Source organism: Dipodomys spectabilis, unplaced genomic scaffold (assembly GCF_019054845.1).
Source record: "Dipodomys spectabilis isolate Male_0828 unplaced genomic scaffold, ASM1905484v1 ptg000108l, whole genome shotgun sequence".
Taxonomy (NCBI): domain Eukaryota; kingdom Metazoa; phylum Chordata; class Mammalia; order Rodentia; family Heteromyidae; genus Dipodomys; species Dipodomys spectabilis.
Window position 1 is genome coordinate 910,001 of NW_024870785.1, and position 26,669 is coordinate 936,669.

Consider the following 26,669-nt stretch of genomic DNA (forward strand, 5'->3'; position numbering starts at 1 on the left):
TGCTGTGAGTGAGGTTCTTCTGCAGAAGGTATCGTCAAAGGAGAAAGTGTGGTATTGAGTGTTTCTGCAGTTAGCAACCAGTGGCTACAGGCTCTGAAGCTGAAGGTGCTGCTTACTGTTGCCAGCTCCTCACCTGCTGCTGCGGGGGAAGGGCCAGGTAATTTGCATCATGAATACACTTGAAATCAAAGACCATCCATCATGTCTGATATCTTGAATGCGATGATTATCATGTCAAAGACATGATGACATTGAAGATAATAACATTTTTCTTGCCCATTATCTATAACCAGGTTGGAATAATTGTTACCATATGTTCTCTTCAAAAGCCTAATACTAAATGTGAGAAATAAAAAGCACCATTGCAGCCACTACAGATATAGTTGAGACTAAGTTCAAGTTCTTATTAGTGAGAAATTATATAGACAAGACTGGAAATCTGACGAGATGGTCTGAAGACAAGTCTGAAACTTTGCCATTTAGCGGTTTAAGAAGTGCGAGATGTCTGTCTGTAACTTGGGACTGGCCTGACATGAGAAAGATATTTACAATTAGTAATAAGTACACAGCATTAGAATTCTCCATGGAGACCCAGGGGAAGTGGTGCATTTCCAACTGTCTATGTGGCAGGAGAAATTCCTCTGGTCATTAGGGATGCTAAAAAACACAGAGGTATAGTTAATGTATGTGCCAGGTGCAGGACGTAGGGAATGAGATGATGCCTTTGTTTACATCGTCTTGCTCTTCACAGTGTGCCTATGATCTTGGAATAAGCACCTGTGTGAGTTTATTAGAAATACGAGGATATCAAGGCCCTGTGTTCGTATGCTAGGACCAACTTAGCAAACTGTCACAAACTAATGACTTCCAATACTAACTTCTTATAATTCTGAAGTCTAGGAATCCAAACTCAAGCTCTGCACTGGGGCCATCTTTGCTCACTCTGGTCCTGTCTAAAGACAGGAAGATGAATGTGTTAGTTTCTCCTGATCATTTCTTCTCACATGATTTGATTTGGAAACTCACTTTCTACAGAACACAAAGGCAGCCTGGCTGCCAAGAGTATCTGCGTGCCCCGAACCTCGCTGTACTCCAGGCCTAGCCGCAGCTTCACCTGCAGTGGCTTCTCCACGTTTGCAGACAGGATGGAACCCGTCAGTCTGAAAGCTAGTAAAAGAGCTTTTCTGTCCATCCGTATGGGATGGAGAGCCAAATATGTTTTCAGACCAGGACAGGATGACAATCTGCCTTTTCACATTTCTTGGTGAAGAGCCCAAATCCTTAAAGTAAACTTCATTTCAGCAATTTTATGTGTCCCCAAAAATAAGGGCATGGAAGAGATTCAGACCTAACAGTTTGACAGAACAGTGAAGCCCAGTTTCCCTTGAAACATTTAATGGGGCAGATTATCAGCTGCATGTGGAAAGCTTATGTTAATGGCATTATCAGGCCAGTTGACAGAGGCCTCTATCCAGAAGCTTCCCAGACCAGACTGGCCATCAGCAGCTCAGTCCTGTTTTTACCAAGTCAGATGACATTTCAAGACATGGCCTCCTGGAGTTCACCAGCCAGCCACTCCACTGTGACGCAGAGAGGGAGGAGAACAGGGGCCGGAGCCAAGGAGCAATTGCATGTGCCCAAGGAAGTGTTTGTTCTCCCTGAGGAGAGGGCAGAGCCCCACCCCTCCACAGCTCCTCCACGCTCAGACCTGGAGGAGCAGCTGCCTGCCTACCTCCCGCTCGTCACTGCCACACTAGACAGCCACAGTGGGGTGGTGCACGTGGCCTCACCCGTGAAGCGTGTGGATGTGCATGCCTGTGTGTGCTGATGTGTGCATGCATGGCTGTGTCTCTGCACATACACATACCTGTGCACATGCATATGCTTCACTTGTGGCAGCGTGTTCATGTGCACCTGTGTGCATAGTTGTGTACATTTGTGCACATGTGAATGTGTTTGGTGCACATGTGTGCACACATATATATGGGTATGTTTACAGGTATATAACCGTGCTGGGTTCACACATGGGCAGGTTCATACAAGTATCCGCATGTTACTAAATGAGAGTGTGTACTTGTGTAGAAATGTATGTTTATAAGTGTGTTCACGTGTAAATGTGTATGAGTGTGTTGTGTGTACGTCTGCATCCGTGTGTATGCCTTTGTATGCCTTGTGTGCATCTGCAAATGTGTACTTGTATGTGTGCACATGTGTGTGCACGTGTGTAGTGCATGTGTGTGCTTTGTGTCTGTTTGCATTCATTTCCATGCATTGTGTCTACACATGTGTACTAGTATATATCTGTGTACGTGTGTGTTTGTCTGTGCATAAGTATGTATATGTATGTGCATTCGTGTGTATTGTGTTTCTTATGGTGTATGTGCATGTGTATATGTTTTTCTGTGAACATGTACATAAATATGAATGCATGTGAATGCTTGTGTTTTTTGTATAGATGCATGTGCATGGTTTTGCATGCACAGTGCATATGCAGGTGTGTGTGCATTTTTATTTGTTTGTGTGTACATGCTGTGTGTTTGCATGTGCATATGTACACCTGTGTTGTTCATGTGTCACTTATGCCTTATGTGTGCACGCATTTTTGTGCCTGCAGTGTGTACTTGTGTGTGCACTGGCGTGTGTATTCATGTGCATGTGTGTGCATGTACTGCAAGGCCTGTACTCACAAGCCACCACATCTCACTACTTTGTGCCCTGTATCACTTGTAAATTTTTCCCATTGGTAATTTCTCAATTCTGTTTTTGCAAATTAGATTTTTTATTATTTGGAAGGCAAAAAATTTCTATCAAGAATAAATGACTGAGTATAAAAACAAAATCTAAGGATGCTCTTTATCCTTTGCCTTATCATCCCAAGATGCTGGCCTCCAGTCCAGCCCCAGCTGAGACCCCTTGCTGATTTGTGTTCATGACTGGAGAGTGGCTAGAGGGAAGCATCAGGTTGATGGTCAGTTTGCTGCCCTTTGGACAGTACACTGGCTTCTGCATCCCTAACATAGGATTCTAGCTCACTTTCAACCCCAATCCTCAATGTCTTAAAGGTAAATGCAGCCAGAAGTAATGGCACAGCTTGTATCCCAGCCCTTTGGAATTGGAGGCAGGAGGAGAGAGAGTTGGAGGCTGGCTGAGCTCCATGTAATGAGATCCTGGTTTAACTCCTCAGTAACAACAACCAGAACACTTTGGTCCACTTGGTGGCCTCAGCTTAGAGTTGTGAAAGATCACTGTCCGTGAGAAGAGCTGGCGTCTCTGTAATGCACGTGCTTGGTGCCAGCCTCTTATTGCCCATAATTTTTCCAAGGAGTAGAATTTCGTGTGATGACGTGATACATAAGCGAAAGATACCACTGTCGGAAAGCACAGGAAACGTAACTCCTTTTCATTTTATTTTATTTTTTAGAATTTTACTTTGGAAGAGTTAGGTGACCTATTTTCTGTGTATTCTCTACCATGTTGTCCACTCGTATGGAGAGGCAAACCATGCGACCATTTTTTTCTGCATAGCTGAGAGTGTACTCAAGGGGTATCTGACATACATCATTTCTGTGGAAGCTAATGTCTACTCACAAACGGAGCACAGGGTATCTGACATACAGCATTTCTGTGGAAGCTAATGTCCACTCACAGACATGGAGCATGGGGTATCTGACATATAGCATTTCTGTGGAAGCTAATGTCTACTCACAAACGGAGCACAGGGTATCTGACATACAGCATTTCTGTGGAAGCTAATGTCCACTCACAGGCATGGAGCACAGGGTATCTGACACACTCACAAACGGAGCACAGGGGTGAGGTGTGCAATTGATTCACCCAGAAAAGGCAGCACTTTGACACACTTGTTTTCCAGAAGTAATCAAAGCATGTTCATTATGTTAGTGCATGTGGCTGTGTTTAAGTAGACAAGATGCCTGCTCCCCAGGTCTATATAAAACAGACCACTGGAGGTTAAAAGAATCTCATGTCTGGAGCTGAGGGAGCTGGGATAGAGTGAAGCTGAGGAGTGAACCGTCTGCTTGCCTTGGTATAACTGTGGGTGCGTTCGATGCCTAGAAAGGACTCCGTGTAGAAATTAACCTTCAGAATTCAGCCAGGAAAGGCTGAGGAAGAAGCCCGCACTGCTGCTCTTAATTGTGCCAGACTCACTCCACTGAGCATGCTTCCGCCATTTGTGGTTATTCAGAACCAGTTATTTTTATTTTTGCTTTTGGCCTTGTCTGCCCAGTGCAGAAAGCTGAAGAATGAATATATATGGATTTTCCATAGATACAAAATCTCCATGGGCCTGGCAAGAAGTCTTTCTCTAACTATCTGGCAAGAATTATTTAGCTGAGTGGTCAGGGTGTGGTTTTTTCCAGTATAGCAAACGTCTTCCTATTCTTGCTTTAATTCTTATTAAGAGAGGCAGATATATGTGAGAAATAATAATGATGGGTATCCACTGTTTCAAGGTACGGGTTTAGGCAGTGTGCCTCCCCCCCCCCCCCCCCACCGCCCTGCTCTGCTCTGGAAGGTTCCTTAGGCAATGCATACGGCATGTGTGAGGGACCCTGATCCTGGCATGTGGCAGGGGTCTGGAAAGGCTTTGCCTTAAACTAAGCATGTCTAATAGGGTTTAACACAGCCTGTGAATTTGCCCCTGCACAAGGTCAGCTTGTAGGTCAGAACGCTGCCCAAATTGCCTTCTCCCCCCAGAATGTAATTACACCTAGGAGAAGCCCATGTACTGTCAAGTCCAGCTGATTCCAGATAGGCCTGAGATAAACCAAGGGCTTGCTGACATTCCTCAAACACAGACTTTTTGGTATTTAATATAAAGCATCTCTTGTGAAGAGCGATTTGAAGTTTGTGGAGGGATGGAGGCCAGCTGTTTTCAACCTTCCCCTGAGCTCAGGAAGAAGTGGTTGGAGATGGAATCTAAGTTGGACTGCAATGACAAAAGTCTCTTAGTACTAGAGAATGGTTTTGAAAGATGCCAAAGGATGAGAAATGGGCATCGTGGGGATATAGACTAGACATAGGAATACAAGTTTAGTCTGTGTTTACAGTGAACTGTGATTTGTTTGAAAAAATGACTATGAATATATGTGCAGTGTATCAATATAATTTTAATATTTTTTTCAAGGTGCGCATTATTTTAAAATAAGATCCATACTGAAATATACAGACTCTGGTCTGGGCCAGGGGCAGGCAGAGAGATAAGTTCAGCACAGCTTGCAGATTTCTTCATTGTTGAGGGTTAAGATGATTTAAAAATCCAGTTCAGCAGAGAGCACTGGATGAGCAAAGTTTAATAAATAACTCCTGTTCTCCATGAATGTGTTTGAAGTCTCTTCCCTGAACAGCCAACCTGCGTAGAATGGAGTCACCTTGGGAGCTGTCTTCTGTCTCCGCCTAAACATAGAACTGACATTCGTATGAAGCAGCTGTGGGCTGCTAAAGTGAAGAGTCCCACCAGCATCTGTCACTGTTAGGTTTTAAGTCTAATGGTTATGTGACAATAGAATTCTAAGCATGAAGAGGACAGATAAAGCCCTAGTGATAATTGAATCAGGGTCAATGTGATTTAGTGATAATCTTGATGAAAATAAACTTGTACAACCAACAAGCAAACTTAAGCTAGCTGGACACTAATGTGATATGGTATCTGCTGCTCTGTATCTTATCTTCACTGTTTTTGGCAAGTCTATAAGTAACTTAGGTGGAGACTTAGGTGTGACCACTTAGGTTAGTTTGTATTTTGCCCACCAATGTGCATTAAAGGGTTTTCTAGGCTCTGATGACTTTTTTTCGTAGCCTCTCCACATAAAATTTTTTCTTTAGTGGAAACTGTGTAGTCTTCTTAGGAGGATTTGGTTTACTAGGTTTGGACAAAGCTATACTTTTCCAGGGAACATTCACAAAGGGGGAGATCATTGGCAATGAAGTATGTAAAGTTTTTTTTAAAAGATTGTAAAAATTTTTATATACATGTATTATTGAAATTTATATTACACATAGTTAGAATCTGTTGTGAGCATAATTTTAAAAAAGCTTTAAAGTTTAATGTACAATGTGGTTAAAATAATGTATTTGAAAAAAAATCCAAGTAGCCAGGTGTGGTGATCCACACCTGTAATCTCAACACTGGAAGGCAGAGAAAGGGGGATCCTGAGCCAGGGCCAGCCTGAGCTCCATGGTATGACTCTATCTACAAAATGGAGGGCGGGAGGGACAAGCTGGGTGCTCGTGGCTCACACCTGTCATCCTAGCCACGCAGGAGGCTGAGATCTGAGGATCACAGTTCAAAGCCAGCCTGGCAGGGAAGTCTGTTAGACTCGTATTTCCAATAAATTACCAACAAAGCTGGAAGCGGAGTTGTAGCTTAAGTAGTAGAGCACTAGCTTTGGGCAAAAGCAGCTCAGGGCTTCAGTGCCTAGACTCTGAGTTCAAGCCCAGGATCAGAAAACAAAACAACAACAAAAAACAGTAAAATAAGGTATTGTAAAGGCTTTAACTGTTTGTACAAAGCTGGTTGGCTTCTTTGTGATATTTTTCCTTTATATTATATAATGTGTTTAATTGTGGACAAGCTACTTTCTAATGAAGTATTATGGGGAGCGTAGGACTGTGGCACCCAGTTAGCTCATCGACCAGAATATCTGAAAGTTGTATTGTCCTCAGTATGCTCTCTGAAAGATTGCGTGGTTATTTGAACTTTCATTTTTTTTAAATACTTCCAGATCATCAAGTTATTGGATGGAAAACGGTCTCAAGCTGTGGGAATCTTGATATCTAGTTTGCACTTAGAAATGAAGGATATTCAGCAAGGTAAGTCTTCTCCACCCTTCCCCCACCTTTCTAGTACATTGTACAAATAGCGTATTGCATTAGGACGCGTCCTTCATGTCTCTGGGCTGTTTGATCACACCTTCCCATACCCACCCTCACCCGCCCTCTGCTCCTATGGACCCTCTTTCTGTTCCTAATAGTCCAACTTGGAAATCTTTTAAATGTTTTATTGTGAAATTTTAAGCACATACATTAGAATGCCGTAGAAAATCCCCTGTGCTCGGTACTCAGCTACGATCCCCACCACTGAGCCCCTGTGCTCGGTACCCAGCTACAAATCCCCACCACTAAGCCCCTGTGCTCGGTACCCAGCTACAATCCCCACCACTAAGCCCCTGTGCTCGGTACCCAGCTACAATCCCCACCACTAAGCCCCTGTGCTCGGTACCCAGCTACAATCCCCACCACTGAGCCCCTGTGCTGGATACCCAGCTACAAATCCCCACCACTAAGCCCCTGTGCTCGGTACCCAGCTACAATCCCCACCACTGAGCCCCTGTGCTGGATACCCAGCTACAAATCCCCACCACTAATCCCCTGTGCTCGGTACCCAGCTACAATCCCCACCACTAAGCCCCTGCGCTCGGTACCCAGCTACAAATCAGCACTGAGCCCCTGTGCTCGGTACCCAGCTACAAATCCCCACCACTAAGCCCCTGTGCTCGGTACCCAGCTATAATTGCTCCCTCCCTTAGAATTACATCTCTAGCTGGGTGCCGTTGGCTCACACCTGTCATCCTAGCTACTCAGGAGGCTGAGATCTGAGGATCACAGTTCAAACCCAGCCCAGGCAGGAAAGGCCGTGAGACTCTTATCACCAATAAAACCGGAAGTGGCGCTGTAGCTCAAGTGGTAGAGCACTAGCCTTGAGCTGAAGAGCTGACGGACAGCGCCCAGGCCCAGAGTTCAGGCCCCACGAATGACCAAAAAAAAAAAAAAGAATTACATCTCCAACAGTTTACAAAGAACAAGGGGACAGTAGACCATGACAAATAAAAAAAACATGGCAGCACAATCAGCAAAGTGTGAATGGGGGGATGACAAGAAAAGTGACAGGTTTCTTCAACAAATGAACCACAGAAGACAACAAATAGAGATGGACAGTAGAAAACTCTAGCTGAAAGGAAACGGGAGAGACGGGTAAGTGGTATGGTAGGAGGGTCTGTGAGTGTCTTGAGTTAGGAGCTGGAGGGAAAGGGAGAGACAGGTGAGTGGTATGGTAGGAGGGTCTGTGAGTGTCTTGAGTTAGGAGCTGGAGGGAAAGGGAGAGGCAACTGTCCACGCAGCCATACCAAGTCACTTTGACTTGGCCGTCTACGATAACAGCACTGGAGACGTCTGAACACGATCCCTGCCTTTTATTGGTGATGCAGAGAGAGAGGGAATGGCTACGGTTAGTCACCACTGCCCAGAGTGATGGGCACGGCTTAGATCATGCATCGGCCTTGGCATCCTGGAGCAAAGGGTTCCAAGGAGACCGCTCCGTTCAGCCCTGCACTGCAGGTGCTTGACTACCAGCTTCCACTGAAGCCCTGCAGCCTCCCAACAGCTTCAGTTAAACACATTGTTGCCTTGTTTGGGGTGCCTTGGCTTGAGAGTGGTTCATGCCACCAAGCTAAGAGCAAGAGAACACCCAGGAGATCAAAGTGCGATTGACACACAACCAGCCGTGAATGTAACTAACAGAGAGCTGCTGCACCTTACCCAGCCGAGCAGTGCACGCACAGGATGACATTTTTTTGAAATCCCTTTTGAGGTTTACTTGTCACTCATTTCTTTATTTTGATGGTGCCTGCTCAAAGCCACATGGAATAAACCATGGACAGGGCGAAGCAAGCAAGGGGTTCTGTTCCGAGGATGGATCTGAGGGAGGGCTGGAAGGCATGCGCAGGCAGGCTAACGTGCGCAGCAGACACGTGACAATCCCAGCCTGCCCGCCAAGCGCTGCTCTACCCAAAGGGCTCTCTGACATCTCTGAGGACAAGGCGAACTCCATTCACTGCCAGAGTACATAACACCGAGCCAGAGGCCTGCTGCGGAGGGGCGTGGCCTCTCTGGTTCTCCATCTCTGAGATGAACTGTCTAATATTTAAAAGCCATTAGCGTCTGTGGACACAGCGGCTGGCTGCATCGTTGCAAATTGGTGTTTTTGTTGCACATGAGCAAGTTCCCCTCCTGTCCCAGGAGAGACGGGAAGTTGCTGCTGAGTGTTCCCAATAGAAACTTGCATGTATATGGCCACAGACAAGTTGCCAGAAACAACCTGGCATGCGTGCAGAGTTTCCCGTACACTCAGGATCAAACATCAAAATAAAGCATTTTTCATTTCAGTTCCTGGTAGCCCAGGGCCGTAGACTGCAGTTCTCTGCAAGCCGTCTGACCTCTGGGAGATGCAGAGAGCTTTCCACACAGGAGAGGGACTTAGAACACCCACTAGGCCTGAGCCCAGAAAGGTTGGCCATGGAAGAGTGAGCTTGGATGGGCATCTGAAATCTGCCATGGAGTTTTTCTGTCATCCTGAGGTGAAATCTCACTGTCGCCTAGAAGAGCCTGTTCAAAAGGCCTCAGCCTCCCAACTCCCTACCAGTACACACACACACACACACACACACACGCACACACACACACACACAGAGCAAAAGTGTGTGGCAGAGCTCGCATGCACGTTGTAAGACATGAAAACCTGATTTTTCTTGAGGCGATTGTGAATGGGATTGCTTTCTAACTTGTTTCAGCAAGTTTGTTATTGGCACCTACAAAAACTACTGAGTTTTGCTACCTGCTACCTCGCTCAAAGTTGTATCAGGTCTAAAAGTCTTCTAAGGGGTCTTTAGGGTGCTTTAGACAGAGCATTGTGTCATGTACAAATCTGGATAGTTCAAAGATCAAATAAGACAAATAGTATTTTAATGCCTTGCTATTTCTAGTGGCTTCAGGTTTCCGACAGCCTAATACAGTTAGGATGGGACTTGCTGTGGACGTAGTGACCACAACTCACATCTCAGAGAGTCATTGTGTTTATGGGCTCTCCTTCTTGACAGACCTACTCTGGCTGTCCTTGTTTTTACCTGGCTCTGTGAGCATTCATTCTACCTTTTTCTTATTACCGAAGGATAACCTCTCTAGGGTCTCTCTGAAGGAATCTTTAAGGCCAACCTGTTGGTTTTGTGAAGTTTAGATAAAAACAGATTTTGGAGTTTTTTAAATCCATCATTTAATTCCTCCCCTCCCCCCGTCATAGTATGTGGAGAGCAAAGAAAATGCAGTGTCAGCCGAAGGCGCTTTCCCTCCACAAGGGGCGTGTGACGTGCCTGTGACATACCAAGGCCACGTGGGCCACTGTCAAGCCCCTTGTCAGGTATCAGTAGAGCTCATTAGAAAGGCAATGCCACGTTGGTGACAGTGTTGAAAGGGGTGATGTTTGATCAAGGTGCACGGTGCTCATAAGCTGCTTTGTTGAACGGCAGCTCCTTAAATACAATATATTTTTAATCTTTAAGTGAACTAAACATAAGCCATGCTTTTCCTCAGAGGCTAAAGCAGCTGAGCAGCCAGGACCTGCCCACCTCTCTAAACCACTGTGCCTTCCTCCACCCCAGACCTGAGGTCCAAAGGAAGCCTTTCTTTGTACCTCCCTTCGGGCAGTAGCTGAGACTGTCCAAGCTGCCTAGAATGTAACTTTGGCTTAAAAGAACCAGAGCTAATGGAAGAACAGAAGCAGCTTAACCTAAACTGTTTCTCGTCCCACTACCTCCCGGGAGGAGAGGCAGACCAGGGGGGGCTTGTGTGGGCTCCGTGCTCCCTGTCTGTCTTTGAGGTCTGAACCATGGACGGTTTCACTGTACCCATAAAACAGCACCACAGGCACCGCCAGGCACAGCACATGCGTGGACTTGGGCAAGAACTAAGGTTTTGCTGCTTTATAAGATTGTGTCATTTTGAGGTTTTGGAATGGAGTAGTTAAGTGTCCCTTTTGTAGCTGTCGCTTTGTCTGTCTCCCAGACAACTCCTGTTTGCTGTGTCATTTAGCTTTGCCACTCACCCATCAAAGCCTGAATAAAAGCCTCCCTTGCTAGTAGTATGACATTCAGGCACTCAGCAATATGTTCTTCATGCTTCTAGAACAACTTTGGTTGCTGTTTCTTCGTTTCTCTATATGTCTTTCCTTCCTTTTTCAGTGTGTTTAGGAATGAAGTGTCATGTTTTAATTATGGCTATCTTTTCAAGAAAAAATTGACTTGATGTTTTTGTCAAATTACAGGGCTTTATTGTTGTTGTTTGTTGAAACATTCTGTGTTCTATAACCCAGTTTCAATATTGGTCATTCTGCATTTCTGCAAGTTACTTTATTGAATAAATTGAAATAGCACATTAGAATTAGCATTAGTGATAGTTAAATGATGGTTAAACTGGACATGTATATAAAAAAACAAAGATGAACTTTCGGAACATGAACCATATGTGCTTCCTGCTCAATTATTTCTGATTGGTACAAAAGGCACATGATGCCCATTAGAAGCCAAGCTTTCTCTGTATTTTTTTGCAGGTAGTTGGTCCATTGGTTGATCATTGGTGGTTTTCAGATTTTGTGTGCAAGTGCTGGTCCTGGGGCTTGAACTCGGGGCTCGGACACTATCCCTGAGCTTTTCTGCTCAAGGCTAGCACTTTATATCTTGAGCCACAGCTCTACTTCTAGCTTTTTGGTGATTAATTGGAGATAAGAGTCTCAGGGACTTCCCTGCCATAGTTGGCTTTGAACCGTGATCCTGAGTAGCTAGGATTAACAGGTGTGAGCCATCGGCACCCAGCTGCTTTTTAGATTTTTATTTTTTTTTAACAGGACAAGGTGAAGTAGTTATTTATAGCCTGGCATCTGGGCAGAAAAGATGATGTAGAATCTCATGGCAGCAAATTCTCACTGCCGGGGAAGACGGCTGCTGACTGCAGAATGGAGCTTGAGAAATGGAGTTGTGTGGGTCTGAGTATGTGTGAAGCAGAGCAGTGACTCAGCCAGCCGATCTTGCCCTGCTTACCAGCTGCTACCCCCAGGAAAGTGTGCCTACTGGCCCCACGCTGTGCCACGGAGGACAGCGGATCCGTCACCTTGGTCCCGACCCAGCGCCCTCACGCGCTGCTCTCGGGTACTTCCACCAAGCAAGGGCTTGGTGTCTTTGCGCAGCATGCCTGGCGTCATGGGATGTGGGGCACGTGGTCGGCCTGTGACTTTGTCACGGGCTCCTCAGCCGGAGCAGGTCCGGTCTGGCTTTCTGCTCGGCCTGGGAACGGTCCCAGTCTCTGCTCTCCTCCTGCCACCCCTTCCCTTCACCACTTGCCGCTTTTTCCACGGCCTGACCCTCCTTCCTGGGAGCTGAGCCTCGGGAAGAGGCTCCTGTCCCCGCCTCCTTCAGCTCTCCAGTTCCACCTCTGTCTCCTTCCGGAACACTGCTTACCTTTTCCTTCCCTGGTAACAGTCGGGGAGAAGCTTTCTGAGAGCTTCTCGTTAAGTTGTGTGGGCATTTTTTAAAAAAAGGCTTTCTCTGTCACTTTGCTCATTCTATTCCCTTTTCTCTAACAACTAACTTTTATTGAACCCTTAACATTCTTTAATAATTTCAGCAAATCGAGGAAGTTTAATGTTACTTGGAAATCAGCAATGTCTGGCTGAGAATAAATCGAATCCATTTGTAGACGATTGTTAGGCACTGGCTTTTGGGAAGATAATCCTGTCAATTACCAAAGGAAACACGAAGAATAAAACAGACTGCATAAATATTATTCTTAAAGCCATCACCAGCCAGAGACTGGTGAGCCAGCTCAAGCTGTCTGTTATGTCTTCTACACTGTGTACGGCTCCATTTTTCTTCGTTAATCTCACAGACAAAGGCATGCACCTTCTGTGTCCCAGGTCTCCCACTTTCCTCTTCCAGAGATGTTCCTTCAGTCCAAGAGAGCATCTCCCAGGCTGGGGACGCCATTCAGAGGTAGATTGCGCCCCTAAGCTGTGTGTTTCAATCACGGGCACCACCCAAAGGAAAAGAAAACAATAACTTCACATGCGTCTCTCCTTGTCTTTCATTAATTAGAAGTCCTTCAAACAGCAAGCACACGTTTTATTTATGGACATGGTAGAGTTGGAGATAGAGACATGTTCAAGGTTAGAAAGAATTACACAGTGAAAGCCTGGCTCCTAGACAGGCAATTTGCCTATTGTAGGAGAACCCAGTCCAGCGGGTGCACCTAATGCAGGCATGTAGTTTTTATGTGTGCCTGTTAATTTGAATCTGTGATACTGAGCTGCTCTTTGTCCCTGCTGATGGTTATTATATCTTAATGGGCAAAACACTACTCTAATGATCCTTGTGTGTATAACTGTTGGAGTGCAGAGCAGGCACCAGAGACCACATAAAAATGTTTGCCTCAATTTCCCTGCAAAAAAGAAGCCCAGAAACCAGACTCAACCAAGTAACAGATTTTTAAAGGTAAAGGAACCCAATAAAATTACCAGCTTTTCACAGCGTGTGTCTACTTCCTTTTGACATATTGTGAGGTGAGGTTGAAATATTCTCACTGAACTGACCGTGTGAGCAGGCCAACAAGGAGGGAGGGAGATAAAAGTGAAACCCACCACCGTGATTGATTCCGAGGCAGCCGAGACCTGGGCCCGCCCTCACCGCCGGCACACGGGCGGCGGCGGGAGGAGGGCCGCGGTAACAAGCCCACAGGAAGCGAGGACTGCTGCAGATTGCTGCAGCAGGGCCTTGTGGCACACTATGAAACTGTGTGGAATGGCATTTTTAAATTCATCTTGTAAGATAGAAAGTGAACAAATGCGTGTGTGTGTGTGTGTGTGTGTGTGTGTGTGTGTGTGTTTTGTTATTGGTGGTGGTGGTGGCATTCATTTGTTCATTTGTTTTTTTTCTTTGTACTAGAAATTGAGCCCAGGGTCTTGTGTATACTACCACTTGAGCCACAGCGCCATTTCCAGTTTTCTGGTGGTTTATTGGAGATAAGAGTCTCACGGAGTTTCCTGCCCTGGCTGGCCTCGAACCGCCATCCTCAGATCTCAGCTCCTGAGTAGCGAGGATGACAGGCGTGAGCTGCTGGCGCCCGGCAGACCATGTGTTTTTATACTACAAAGTGGAGCTGCCTGATCCTAAGTGACTCAAAAAAATAGCATTTTAATCAGAGATTGATTTCTTTACCCTTTGTGATCATTAATTAACTAACGAGATGGGTTTATGTAGGTAATGATCTATAGTTTTAATGTAACTCTGGGCCTGGGCTCTGTCCCTCAGCTCTTCAGCTAAAGGCTAGCGCTCTACCTCTTGAGCCACAGCACCACTTCTAGTTTTCTGAGTGGTTTATTGGAGGTAAGAGTCTCACTGACTCTCCTGCCAGGGCCAGCTTTGAACTGCAATCCTCAGAGTAGCTAGCATTACAGGTGTGAGCCACTGGTGCCCGGCTTTTATTTACCTTATTTCTGGATTCAACTCAGCTTTTTTAGATTTAAAGATTCATAATGGAAAGGCTTCCAGGATATAACCATTTTCTAGTCAGTGTATAACTAAATTTGGACATATTTGCTGAGAAATAACTATCTGTCCTGGCTGGAAAGAAGAGCCCTGGGGCACCTCTTGCTTCCATTTTTAGACACCTCTGTGAGAGGCTGTAACTCTCGGGGAAGTGTTTTCAGAGGAGATGGTAGAATTTGGAAGAGGTTTGATTTTTACTACTCCAGATTGCATCCCTGCCTTTGGCTCGGTTCATGGTGCTCCGTCTGGAGATAAGAGTCTCACGGAGTTTCCTGCCCTGGCTGGCCTCGAACCGCCATCCTCAGATCTCAGCTCCTGAGTAGCGAGGATGACAGGCGTGAGCCGCTGGCGCCCGGCAGACCATGTGTTTTTATACTACAAAGTGGAGCTGCCTGATCCTAAGTGACTCAAAAAAATAGCATTTTAATCAGAGATTGATTTCTTTACCCTTTGTGATCATTAATTAACTAACGAGATGGGTTTATGTAGGTAATGATCTATAGTTTTAATGTAAGTGCTTTCAAGAATGATTTAACCAGAGACCATCCACAGATTCTCTAATACGTTGTTCCAATATTTTAATCCAGAATTGTCAGGAATGAGTTCTGGGCCTCAGTGTGAACTCTATTGGATGAATAGGCAGTGGCATTATGTCCATGTAAGTTAACTCTCCTAGAAACCCTAGGACTTGAGGCTTTGGGGGTTTTCCTTCCTTGGACATTCTAGACAGAAATAACAGAAATAATGTACATAGCTGCCTGGACTCAAGTGATCTCTTGATACTGTTTCCTCCATTTTTGAATTTTTAAAATTTTATTGTTAAGACACATATGTAGATTTTAAAGTGGAAACTTTACATTAATCCTAAATTTCTCTACATTTCCCCTACTAGTCTCTCTATTTGCTTCATTCCTCTCACAATATAATATTTTCATCTGTCCATATCCTGCCCCCTCCTTCTGTGTCTCTGCATTCTCTTTTTCAACACCCCATGTACTTGTCAAAAAACTGTCCCTCACATCTAGCGGAACTCATTCCCTGGGAATCACACACCACACACCAATACCCACAGGTATTTGTGCTATACTTAGGACTTCATATGATTCTTAACTACAGAAGGAGAAATACAGTTCAAAAGCAACCTCGTCCATCCCTACCAGGTCAGAAGAACCTGGCAAAAAGCAGCCTAACAGGGTTGGACAGAATAGTGGTACAAGCAATGCTTGAAGACATTCTGAGTATCACCAGTGGGTTTAATAAAATTAATTAGCCCGCCATGGAGAAAATTTACTAGTGGGCTGGTTAACTTCACAATGTAAAGGCAGGGAAGGGAGGTGGGTTAAAGAACAAACCTTATTAATTTTGAATAATTATTTAAAGATGTGTGTCCTGCTAATTTCAAACACTTCGATAGCCAAATCCATTAAAGTTTTAAAATCTCAATGTTTGTATCTCAGAATTTATGGGAAGGGGCTTCTCAAGATGAGATGATAAAAATAAGAGTTAACAGAGAAATGGCTCATTCAAGAAACAGCAACAAAGAGAACCCTGGTGTGATCACGAGAATAAGAACTTGTCTTAAGACTGACTCACGGGAGGTTTCTGTAATCTTAATTTGCTATTGGTGCAATTATTACTCTTTCTTGTCTTTTTAACCCAAACAAGATGTTTGCGGTGGCCATAGAAAGGTCCCTGAAATCACATGCCTGAATTCACTTAATTTGCCAACATTTTCTTTTTTCTCTTTCCCTTTCTGGTAATGGCACAAGTCAGTTCTGGTGCATTAAGTGCTAAATCTCTTCAATTACCAGCCGGGAAGAAAGATTTAAAATTGTGCTTCAGACCTACAAACTGATTGACTTTTAAAGCACAAACACTTCTCCTGTGGAGCCTAAATTAAACTGCAGAAAGGACATGGGGCCTGAGGAATTAAACCAGGCAGGGCACGGTGCAAGGCCGGTGCAAGGCCGTCATAGGAGCGAGCCCCCTGGTGTGCAGGAAAGGCAGGGCTGCAGAAGCAGCCTGGGGAGCTTGAGCGAGGTGCCAGGCGCTCCCCGGCCCGGCCTGGAGGCCTGACCGGGGCCCAGAGGCCTGACCGGGGCCCCCGAGGCCTGACAGGGCCCCCGAGGCCTGACCGGGGCCCCCGAGGCCTGACGGGGGCCTGAAGACCTGACCAGGGCCCTGAGGCTTGACCAGGGCCCCCGAGGCCTGACAGGGCCCCCGAGGCCTGACCGGGGCCCGAAGGCCTGACTGGGGGCCTGGAGACCTGACAGGGCCCCCGAGGCCTGACCGGGGCCCAGAGGCCTGACCGGGCCCCCGAGGCCTGACGGGGCCCCCGAGGCCTGACGGGGGCCTGGAGACCTGACCAGGGCCCTGAGGCTTGACTGGGCCCCCGAGGCTTGACTGGGCCCCCGAGGCCTGACCGGGGCCCAGAGGCCGGACCGGGGCCCCCAAGGCCTGACGGGGCCCCCGAGGCCTGACCCGGGCCCCGAGGCCTGACCCGGGCCCCGAGGCCTGACCCGGACCCCGAGGCCTGACCGGGGCCCCGAGGCCTGACCCGGGCCCAGAGGCCTGACCCGGGCCCAGAGGCCTGACTGGGCCTCTTCCCTGGGACCGCCTCAGAGCCCTACCCTGGCCTTTTCTCTTCCGCAGCCATCTTTACCGTGGATGAGTCCGTGGTTGACTTGGAGACCCTGGCGGCCTTATATGAAAATGTGAGTGTCAAAAGCATACAGAGCCGGAGTGTCCATCGTTTCTTTTTTCTCTAAAAATCTCCAGACCACTCATGCTCTTTGCTAGACAGGGCATTGACATAGCATGGAAAAGATTAAGGAATGGAGATGCCAGCGTGCACAGGAGCAAGCCTGGAAGGAGGGAGGGTCTCACCCGGCACTGAGGTAGCTGGGGGCATAGATCTCATCATGAGCCACAGTAGCCACCACAGAGGTGCCCGGAGCCTGGCCCTGCTGCCCGCTGGCATGAAGATGAGCTTCCTGCTTAATTTTGGCCTGTGCCTGTGACTTCCTGGTATCCACAAGAACGCTGATGCCAGCCCGGACGGTTACCGTTAGGCCCAGTGAGTGGCTGACACTTGAGATGGGAGCCAGCCTGGGATTGTGCGGGTGAGGTGTGCGGTCCAGCTCTACTACTGTCTGACCAGGGACCTTGGCGGGGCCCATTACCAAACTGCTCAATCCGCTTCCATCATTGGTACCAGAGCTAGGATAGTGGGACACCACGTGGTCTTTTGTGCCAAAAAGAGAATTGCATATGTTTAACCACCATGAACTTTTTCTCCCAAACAGCGAGCCCAAGAGGATGAATTGGTTAAAATAAGAAAGTACTATGAGACATCCAAAGACGAGGACCTGAAGCTGCTGGACAAACCTGAGCAGTAAGGACACTCGAACTCTGTCCTCCTTGGGCGGAAGGACAGCCGCAGTTTCTGTGTTGCTGCCTCTCAGTTCCGATTGTCCCAAGTCCAACTGTGCTCTGAGCTCAGTTACAGCACCGTCATTCCCGTGACCTTTCGCAGACGGAAGAATGATCCAGCTGCTGGGAAAAGCAGACTTGAGATCTGTGCTGCTGGGTAGTGTGTCCCCCTCCCCTACCCCCTTCCTTGTCCTACCAATTCCTTAATTCCTTCTAGACTAAACATCCTAACCAAAAGCGTAACCAGGGAAGGAAGAAGGCATTGCTCCATGTTAGGGTTTGCTAATGCAGTTGAAAAGATATCAGAGCCACAGAATTCAAATTGATTTTTCCATGTCATAATCAGTACATGTAGCTTGAATATGCCTGCTTTCCCCCAATTCTGTCCTTGGTCTTCCCAAGTCAGCGGCAGCTTCGTTACCTCCCTCCGAGCCAGCTTCTCCTCTCCATTGACTCTCATTCCGTGTGTGCCTTGTCCTTGCCTGGGCTCCTGGAGTCTCTAAGACACACATGAGTTCCTGGGGCTCTGAGCTGCCAGGGCCCCGTCCGGTTCTCCAGAGATATGGGTGGGTAGAGAGGTCTGGGTTTCCGGAGATGCTGACACCACACCTTACTGGTAGTTTGGGAACCCGAGATGAATTCCTATCACAAGGAGCTGAATCCAACACCCCCAAGTCCCAAGCCTAGGAACACTGGGAGTCAGCTCAAATGGGAGCTTGCCTTCAGTCCACTGTTGTTCGTCAGCAGCCACCATCTTACCCCAAGTTGCGTTTGCTAGTGTCACAACCTAATTCCTAAGGGCTGAGGAGGAGCCATGAACACTGAGACACTGGCATGCTAATAAGATCGTGGGAAGCGTTTGGGGCCAAAGGGCATATCAAGCCCTGGGGTTAGGCAGTGAAACAGAATGGAACTGAAATGCTTTTCCTGTGAAGGATGAGCTAGCATTTTATTGTGTGTGGGTCAAAAGATCTGTCACAGCTACTCAAGCCAGCCTCTGAAGTGCAAAAGCTGCAAAGAAACACGGCTGTTCTTGGAATGGGATTTTATTTAGGAATGCTGAAATTTGAATTCATGTCACTTTTACGTGTCAGCAGTGTTAACCTTCTATTGGTTCTTTTTCAACCATTTAAAAATATGAAAACCAAGATTCTTAAGTTTCCTAAGTCAGAACATAAGCTGCAGGCTGAATTAGACCTACAGAGTTGATTTGCCAACCCCTTACCCACTTGGCCGAATGGATGAGCAGTCAGGAGAGACGGTGTTTCTGCCACCAGAAGCAATCCTCCTTCTAGCACTGCTTCTCGAAACTAATCCCCAGGACATAGAATAATGGTGGCAGCTGATCATCAGACAGCCCATTGTTCTTGGGTTTTGTGCTGATTGTCTAGCTGGAGGAGCACTTCATAATCATTGCAACGGCTCTGTGACCACTCACAGCTGTGTCCTGTGGCAGAGAGGGCTGCCATGCTGTGCTGCAGAGGCAGCGGGCCGCCAGATGGAGAGAGAGGTGTGGAAGGTAGATGAGGTCCAGGGCCCTGGGTTAGTGTCACCTTTGCTCTCCACCGCCAGCACAGTACAGCATTTGTCTGCTTTATGCCAAAATCTGACTCTCTGGCACATCTTCTGCCACTAGCTCCCAGTGATTGACTGTAAAGATGTTTTACATACTGGAAAGCATGACTCATTTATGGTTGAGCATTACGGTTTCCCCAGCGTCCTGTGGCGCCCAGTCCTATAAATCACGGCGTGGGGAGGCCGGACGCCCCTCTCACCTCATCAGCTGCTTACACCCCCATGCCAGGCTCAGAAAGCCATTTTCCACAGAGGTGTCATCTGGGACGAGGCTGTCTGACAACCGCACCCTCCGGGGGTAGCCCTCTACCTCCCGCCCAGAGAGGGTGGTGAGGGGAGAGGAGGTGCTTCTGGATTTGGTGGAGCCGATGCTCCCCTGCCATGGCCTTAAATGGAGACGCTCCATACCTGTTGGCCTGTTCTAATGGCAGATGCACAGCTAACTTAGGCCTCACGCACTGGATTCTCCTTTCTGGAAGCATGCACGTGACTACGTGAGACTGTGTTCTACCACTAGCCTTGGTGCGAACACATGCCTCCAGAGGCTTAGAGAATGGTGGTGCCAGAGGGGCCACATAGCATCCATGTCACCTGTTGGCTAGGTTGGTTCTGCAGCACAGAACTTCTCTCATGTGGATGTGTCAGCTGAAGTTACGCTTCTTCCTGGGGCCCATGCCCGCATTAGATACAGAGGGAACGCTCCCTCATGTGGGGCTTCCTCCATGTTGCGTAATCATAGAACCTGGACATAAAGTCAGACGATCACAGGAAATCAAGTAATGGATACTTACAAGCACCAAGGCCCAGTGTTCAAAATCCTATGCTTGGGAACACATAAAAGGCTTACTGTCCACGATCTGTAAAGTATAAAACAGCGGTGGAACAAGGTATCGGACACTTGTGCTTCCAAGCCTTTAACCTATTCTTCTGATAAATAAAATAGATAAATGGGAAAGGAGCCTTTCCTCGAGTATTTGCCTGGTTATTTTTGAATTGAAAGTAGTTTAAAGATATTTTTTTCTAGCCGGGTGCTGGTGGCTCACGCCTGTAATCCTAGCTACTCAGGAGGCTGAGATCTGAGGATCGCAGTTCAAAGCCAACCCCGGGCAGAAAAGTCTGTGAGACTCTTATCTCCAATAAACCATCAGAAAACTGGAAGTGGCGCTGTGGCTCAAGTGGTAGAACGCTCGCTCACCTTGAGCTGAAGAGCTGAGGGACAGCGCCCAGGCCCAGAGTTCAAGCCCCATGACCAACAAAATATATATATTTTTCCAAATTTGCTTTTCCAATATTTTTCATTTTCACATTCTACATATCTAAACTCAAAACCCAGAGGTCAACCAGGACTCTTCTCAATCTTCATGGGATCAGTCGATGGCTTTGTGTCTTCTTTCCTGGGTACGTTCCTCATCCATCCCCTCCCACCCACTCAGGCCCACAGCTCCTTCCCTCTTGGAAGATTACAGTGGTGGTTCAGTAATTTCCTCAGCCTCGAATCCACTGTCATTTCCAGCTAAGCACTACTGTGATGACTGCATGAGACAAAAAGCTGAAGGATCATTTCCCTGTTTATGACCTGTCATTCATTAGGAAAAAGTTTAAACTCCATTCCATAGCTTGGCCTGCCTATCCAGAAAGTCTCAAAACTAAATAAACTAACTAAAAAAGAGCTGCAGCTTTGCTCCCCTATAAAGTGTTCTTGGTGGGAGATTGCAAAATGTCAAGGTAATGGTTGTTATAAGTTGACTAAGACTTCCAGAAATATCAGCCATCATTTCAAAATGAAATTGATGACCATGAGTTGGTTCTCTCCCTTTCTAAGCTCATATCCAGCTGTTTCCACACAGTTTAGTTTATATCCTTTTCTCTGGTAGTTGGCCTGGACAGTGTGTAGCTCTTCCAGTTTAATTTCGCACAGGATGAGTGGCCAACTGCTCAGACAGTCAGCTACTGTGTGCAGGTCGGTACCCAACTCAAGCCAGGTCTTGAAGAAGCTCTAACTGTCTCCTTGCTTCGCTCCACATACTGGGCTATGAACTACCTATGTGAGTACGTTGACATGGAGAATTCGGTTGTTACAGACTTTTATATAAGTGAGCGAAAACAGAAGCCATCTTACCACAGTAAGAATTTTAATCAGTCGACTGGGTATTCACATGAAGAACCTACTTTGCTTGCCCATGTGGATGTACTTTTAGAAAATGCTTCAGTACAAGAGAACTCATTCTGACATTTTTCTCATAAACTAAAAGACTTTCCATTTCAAGTTCACCCCTACTTGAGTAGTAAGCCACAGAGAACTTCTTTAGTACATTTGCATAGCCTTTGTGTTCCTAAGTGTATACACCATACATTTATTCATCGCCATAAAAACCCTCAGCACAGTGGCCCTGTTGGGAACAGTAACTCCTTTAGACAGCCTGTTTGGTACCTTTCATAAATACAAGCTGAAATTTTCAAACAAGCACTGTTCTCATGGAAGAATGATTTTTTTTCAGTGTTTCTTTTTTCTGTTGACAGGTTTTTACATGAGTTAGCTCAGATCCCTAATTTTGCCGAACGTGCCCAGTGCATAATCTTCAGATCTGTCTTCTCTGAGAGCATCAACTCTTTACACCGGAAGATTGAGATTGTCACGCGAGCCTCTGAGGTATGTTTGCTGTGAAGTTCAAAGCTGGCCTGACTTCCATGGGGTCCAGTAAAGGAGGGAGTGGAGAGTCAGAGAAAGCAGCCATAGTGCCTTGTCGACACCTTGTGTGCTTTCTCCGAAGGTGAGTGTGTGGCTGGCCTGCCCAAGAGAGGAAGGAAGGAAGAGGGCATGCAGATTCAGGCAGAAAGAGGAGGCAGCCAGGAGTTTACAGGCTTAAGGAGCAGTCCAGACGGTGTGCTCTGTTCCCTTTCTACCTCTTCAACTTGCGTAAGGGAATCTTGCTGGAGACCTTCATACCTGATCACCTCAAACCTGTCTATATCCCAAATTAGAAGATTCTAGAGATTTGACAGGCGAAATAACTGACTGGATCATGAATGACTGGCAGATAAGTCTGTTGGCTTCATGGTACTAGTGTGCATTAGACAGTTAAACTCTAGTCTTTGGCTTTCTCACACGGCGATCCATGCTCTGGGGGACGTGAGGTACCTCGACATCGTGCTAGAGTACTTCATGGCTTACCTAGAGGTTTGCATAACGATGCTAATAAAGAAAGCATAAATATTACCAAGTACCCCGACGGGGAAGAGCAGAAGCTGCCTAGAGAGTTTTGCTTACTTTCTTTCCCCTAAAATAAAAGACAAACAAGTAAGACTATAAAGGAGAAAAAAAGGCTTCCATTTGAAAATTTTGTACCTGAAGCAAAAATAAAAGAGAGGAAAAATAATTGAGATAAGGGAGCTGAAGAAAATCCTAAGTGGCTTGGAATGGTAGAAGTTTATATAAATATATATATAAACAATAAATGTGCATTTAAAAGCACTGTAAACATAACCTATGACCTCAAAATGCATTGTTTCCCATTTCCTGTGTCTACTCTGTGTTTAACTGTGCTGTTTGCATAGGCACATCGCCCCCAAACAGATCCTGAGAAGACATTCTATATCAATCTACTTTGAGGCCACCAAAAATAAAGCCTAATTCTCTGAACTTCCTTAAATCAATCTGCAAGTACTTTAAGAATGAAAAATAAAATTAAGTCAAGTGCAGCTATCAAGATGGAGATTCCATCCTCGATACTAGGACGTGTATTGTTTATAGTTTTTGAGTGTGTAGAAGATATGGCTTTAGTTCTTTTCATTAAGAACAGACACCGATGGCTTCCTAACGTGTATTTTCACCTCGCTCGCTGTTAATACTCTTGGTAACAAGCCATCAGGTGGTTGGTTGGTACAAATACTACTGGAACCCAGTGACTGTGTGTGGTTGGAGTTGGGCCTGTCCTCACCCGTGCTTGTCCTCACAGGGCCTGTTGAGCATGAAGAGCGTGAAGGACATCCTGGCCCTCATCCTGGCGTTTGGAAATTATATGAATGGAGGGAACAGGACCCGAGGACAAGCAGATGGCTACAGCCTAGAAATTCTGCCCAAACTCAAGGATGTCAAGAGTCGGGTATCTATTTTTGATGAGTTTTTATTATTTCCATTGCCTTTGTTGATAGAAATAACAAAAAGTGCTCCCGAGTGTTACATTTCTTGCTCTTTCTTTCCCCTAACAGTAATCAAGTATTTGAGAACATGAATTGTCTTCTCTACTTTCTTTGGATTTTGGAGTAAAAATAGGTTTTTCATCTTAGATCTTATTTTTAGTGACACAATTCCTTTTTTTTTGTTTTTGGTGTAGCATACATGAGTAATCCGAGCCACTACTGCAGTGGAAGATAAAACATTAAAATATTAATTGTGGTGCAAAGGCTGGAGTGTGTTTGAATTTAGTTCTGGCTACTTGTAATTTACTCCCTGCATAGCACAACACTGTGGAATCGCCAATTTAGCGGAGTGTTTGAATTCTTTCCCTCACAACAATTGGTCTGGAGTCTCTGGTCAGCTCTCTGAGCCTGATTATCACTAGGCTCCACACCCCTGCAGGGCTACCTCTTTAGAAACAACCAGCCCATATCAAGGGGTCCCATGGGGGGCAGAGAGGGTGGAGGGAGGGGAAATGCTCCGGCCAGTTAGAATTAGACCCCTGTGAACCGGACACAAAGGCTGCCTTGTGGGAGGGCCTCTCTCTGGCCTCCTGGGGTCATAAAGTGGCGTGGTTCCTTTTAAGTTGGCTCTGATAGTTTTTCACGCCATTAAGAAAACACATTTTTTTTGAAAGGTGGGAAGGGAGGGAGGGCTTTCTGTTCCCTTTAATACCCCTGTCTCCTGTCTTGGCTTTATGCCAGAAAATATGAGACACCAATTTTCTGTTTACTTGTTTGTTTTAGGCATGGTCTCACAGGTCTTGTAAGCTATCTATTTTCCCCACAAACGACAGGGTAGAGGCATTTCTTTGTATAGCTGACTTTTTTTTTTTTAATGGAGGAAAATCTTGTTTGTTTTGAACAAAATTAGGATCAAATCTCACAAAGTATCAGTATCATAAACTTGAGATATCTGCTCTCAACTGTAGAACCAGGGCAGAGACTCATATGAACAGCTTGTCATTTGCTTTCTCTTTTAAACCTAGGATAATGGAATTAATCTGGTGGACTATGTTGTGAAGTATTACCTGCGTTACTACGATCAGGTAAGAAATATTACCACATAGAAACTCTGCTAATGGGGTTTCAACTCTGACACATGGGTGGCGTTCAGAAATCGGGTGATGGATGGATCACACCCAGCTCTGAATGGTCTCCAGACTCCAGGGTTTAAAAAAAAAATAGTGAAACCAAGAGAGCAATGTTAACTTTGAGAAAGAGAAGAATTGTTCTTGGCACACGTCTGCTGATTCTCAGTGTGCAACACAGCTTTGTTGAGTCACCTTAGTTGCGTTGTGGTCACATTGTGAGGTTCTCTGTGAACTCGGGTTCCATTCGGTAACTGCTTATAGTTGAAACTGGATTCTGAGATACAGAATAAAATAGAAGTCAAGACACAGTAATACCCAACGTTGTACCCACAGTGCAGCTGTGAACAAGTTGGAGACACTGAATTTGAACAAGTCCTTCCTCTACTTAGATTATATTTGCAATTAGAAACAAACATGTCTGTGAGAATCAACCTGATCACAATTTTCTGTTTCTTTCCTTCTTGTTGAACTGAGTAAAGAGCCAGTCACTGTGAGACAAAGAGCAACTATTACTGAGAAATAAAACAATTAGTATGAACAGAGAAAAATCACAAAGGAACATGTGGTCAGGACTCCGGCCTAACTCGCTATGGAAGCAGAGTGTTTCCCAGGCACCAAAAAAAAAGAGAAAGATCTCATGCAGAGAAGCTAAGCACTGGCCTGCTCTTCTCTATGATCGCTTCCCTCTCTGATAGATGGATCTAACTCCTCTTAATGAACCTGCCTAGCCCTTCCCTCCCTCCCTCCCAACTGCTCTGCTTCTATGCAGGCCATCAGATCTCTTCCCTCTCTGATAGATGGATCTAACTCCTCAGATCTTGGTCATTTGGCACCTTTGGCTCTGCTCTGACTTCAGCTAAGCTCATTGTCTGTATTTTTCCTTCCTGCTCACCCCAGTTCACAGAGGCTTTAAGGAGACTCCTGGAGGATTTCAGTGCCTCCCAGCGCCTCTCCACTACCAGCGGCACCTCCACACCACCCACCCCGTTTACCTGTGCTCTGACAGAATGCTTCTGTTCAAAACAAAAACAGTGCCCCATTTTCAGTTGAGACGATTCCATTCCACTTTAGTCTTTTGCATCCAAGCTGTTATTACTTTTCCTTTACACATATTCTGTGATTTAATCCAAGACATGATGTTCTCCAACCACACCCTTACTAGAACGCTTGCTTACTAATGGATTTTTACTTCTGATGCCTCTCAGAGTCACACACACACTTCCCTTTTCTCTTCTTCTCCCTAAAAAGCATCTACTTAGTGGTCATTCCGTGATGAGCACAGTGGTACCTACCTGTCCTCCCAGCTGAGGCAGGGCCACACTGGGGTTTTGCGGCCGGTTTGGGCTGCATAGTGAGACTCTAAATAAAATGCCTCCCTCCCTTTCTTCCTTCTTCCCTCCCTCCCTGCCCTCTCCCCCGTCCTTCCCTCCCGTTTTGTTTTTGCTTTGTGTTTGAGCGAGGGTCTTGCTGTAGCTCGGGCTGGTCTCAGTCTTCCTCCCTTCCTTCCTTCTGCCCTCCCTCCCTGCCCTCTCCCCCGTCCTTCCCTCCCGTTTTGTTTTTGCTTTGTGTTGGAGCGAGGGTCTTGCTGTAGCTCGGGCTGGTCTCAGTCTTCCTCCCTTCCTTCCTTCTGCCCTCCCGCCCTGCCCTCTCCCCCGTCCTTCCCTCGCGTTTTGTTTTTGCTTCGTGTTGGAGCGAGGGTCTTGCTGTGTGGCTCGGGCTGGTCTCAGTCACCATCCTCTCTGCTCTCCTGTCTGGGTCTCAGATGCCAGGACGGCAGGCTCCATCACCTGCCTGCTGGCAGGAGACCTTTCTAACTCTATGCTGGCTAAAGCAGATTGACCCGATGGTGTCTGCCTCTACCAAGCGGAAAGGCTGGGATTGTCCTACAAAATGGAGAATCCAATGAAATTGACGTCCTGGAGGGAAAGCTTATCGAAAGAATAGTCACAACCACCGGTGTGGCCTAGTCTAGAAAAATCCATCCACACCTGTGTGGTGGTTTACTGGC

General features: G+C 46.3%; 1 protein-coding gene across 1 annotated transcript in view; it reads left to right on the plus strand.

The window, feature by feature from the left end:
- The window catches only part of Fmn1 (formin 1), a 219,472-nt gene that overhangs the window by 122,230 nt on the left and 70,573 nt on the right, over nt 1-26,669 (plus strand). Inside the window, exons 5-10 of the mRNA XM_042687827.1 lie at nt 6,744-6,831; nt 17,037-17,098; nt 17,690-17,778; nt 21,912-22,041; nt 23,348-23,494; nt 24,557-24,616. Coding sequence (XP_042543761.1) covers nt 6,744-6,831; nt 17,037-17,098; nt 17,690-17,778; nt 21,912-22,041; nt 23,348-23,494; nt 24,557-24,616 — 576 coding nt within the window. The remainder of the gene's footprint in view (nt 1-6,743; nt 6,832-17,036; nt 17,099-17,689; nt 17,779-21,911; nt 22,042-23,347; nt 23,495-24,556; nt 24,617-26,669) is intronic.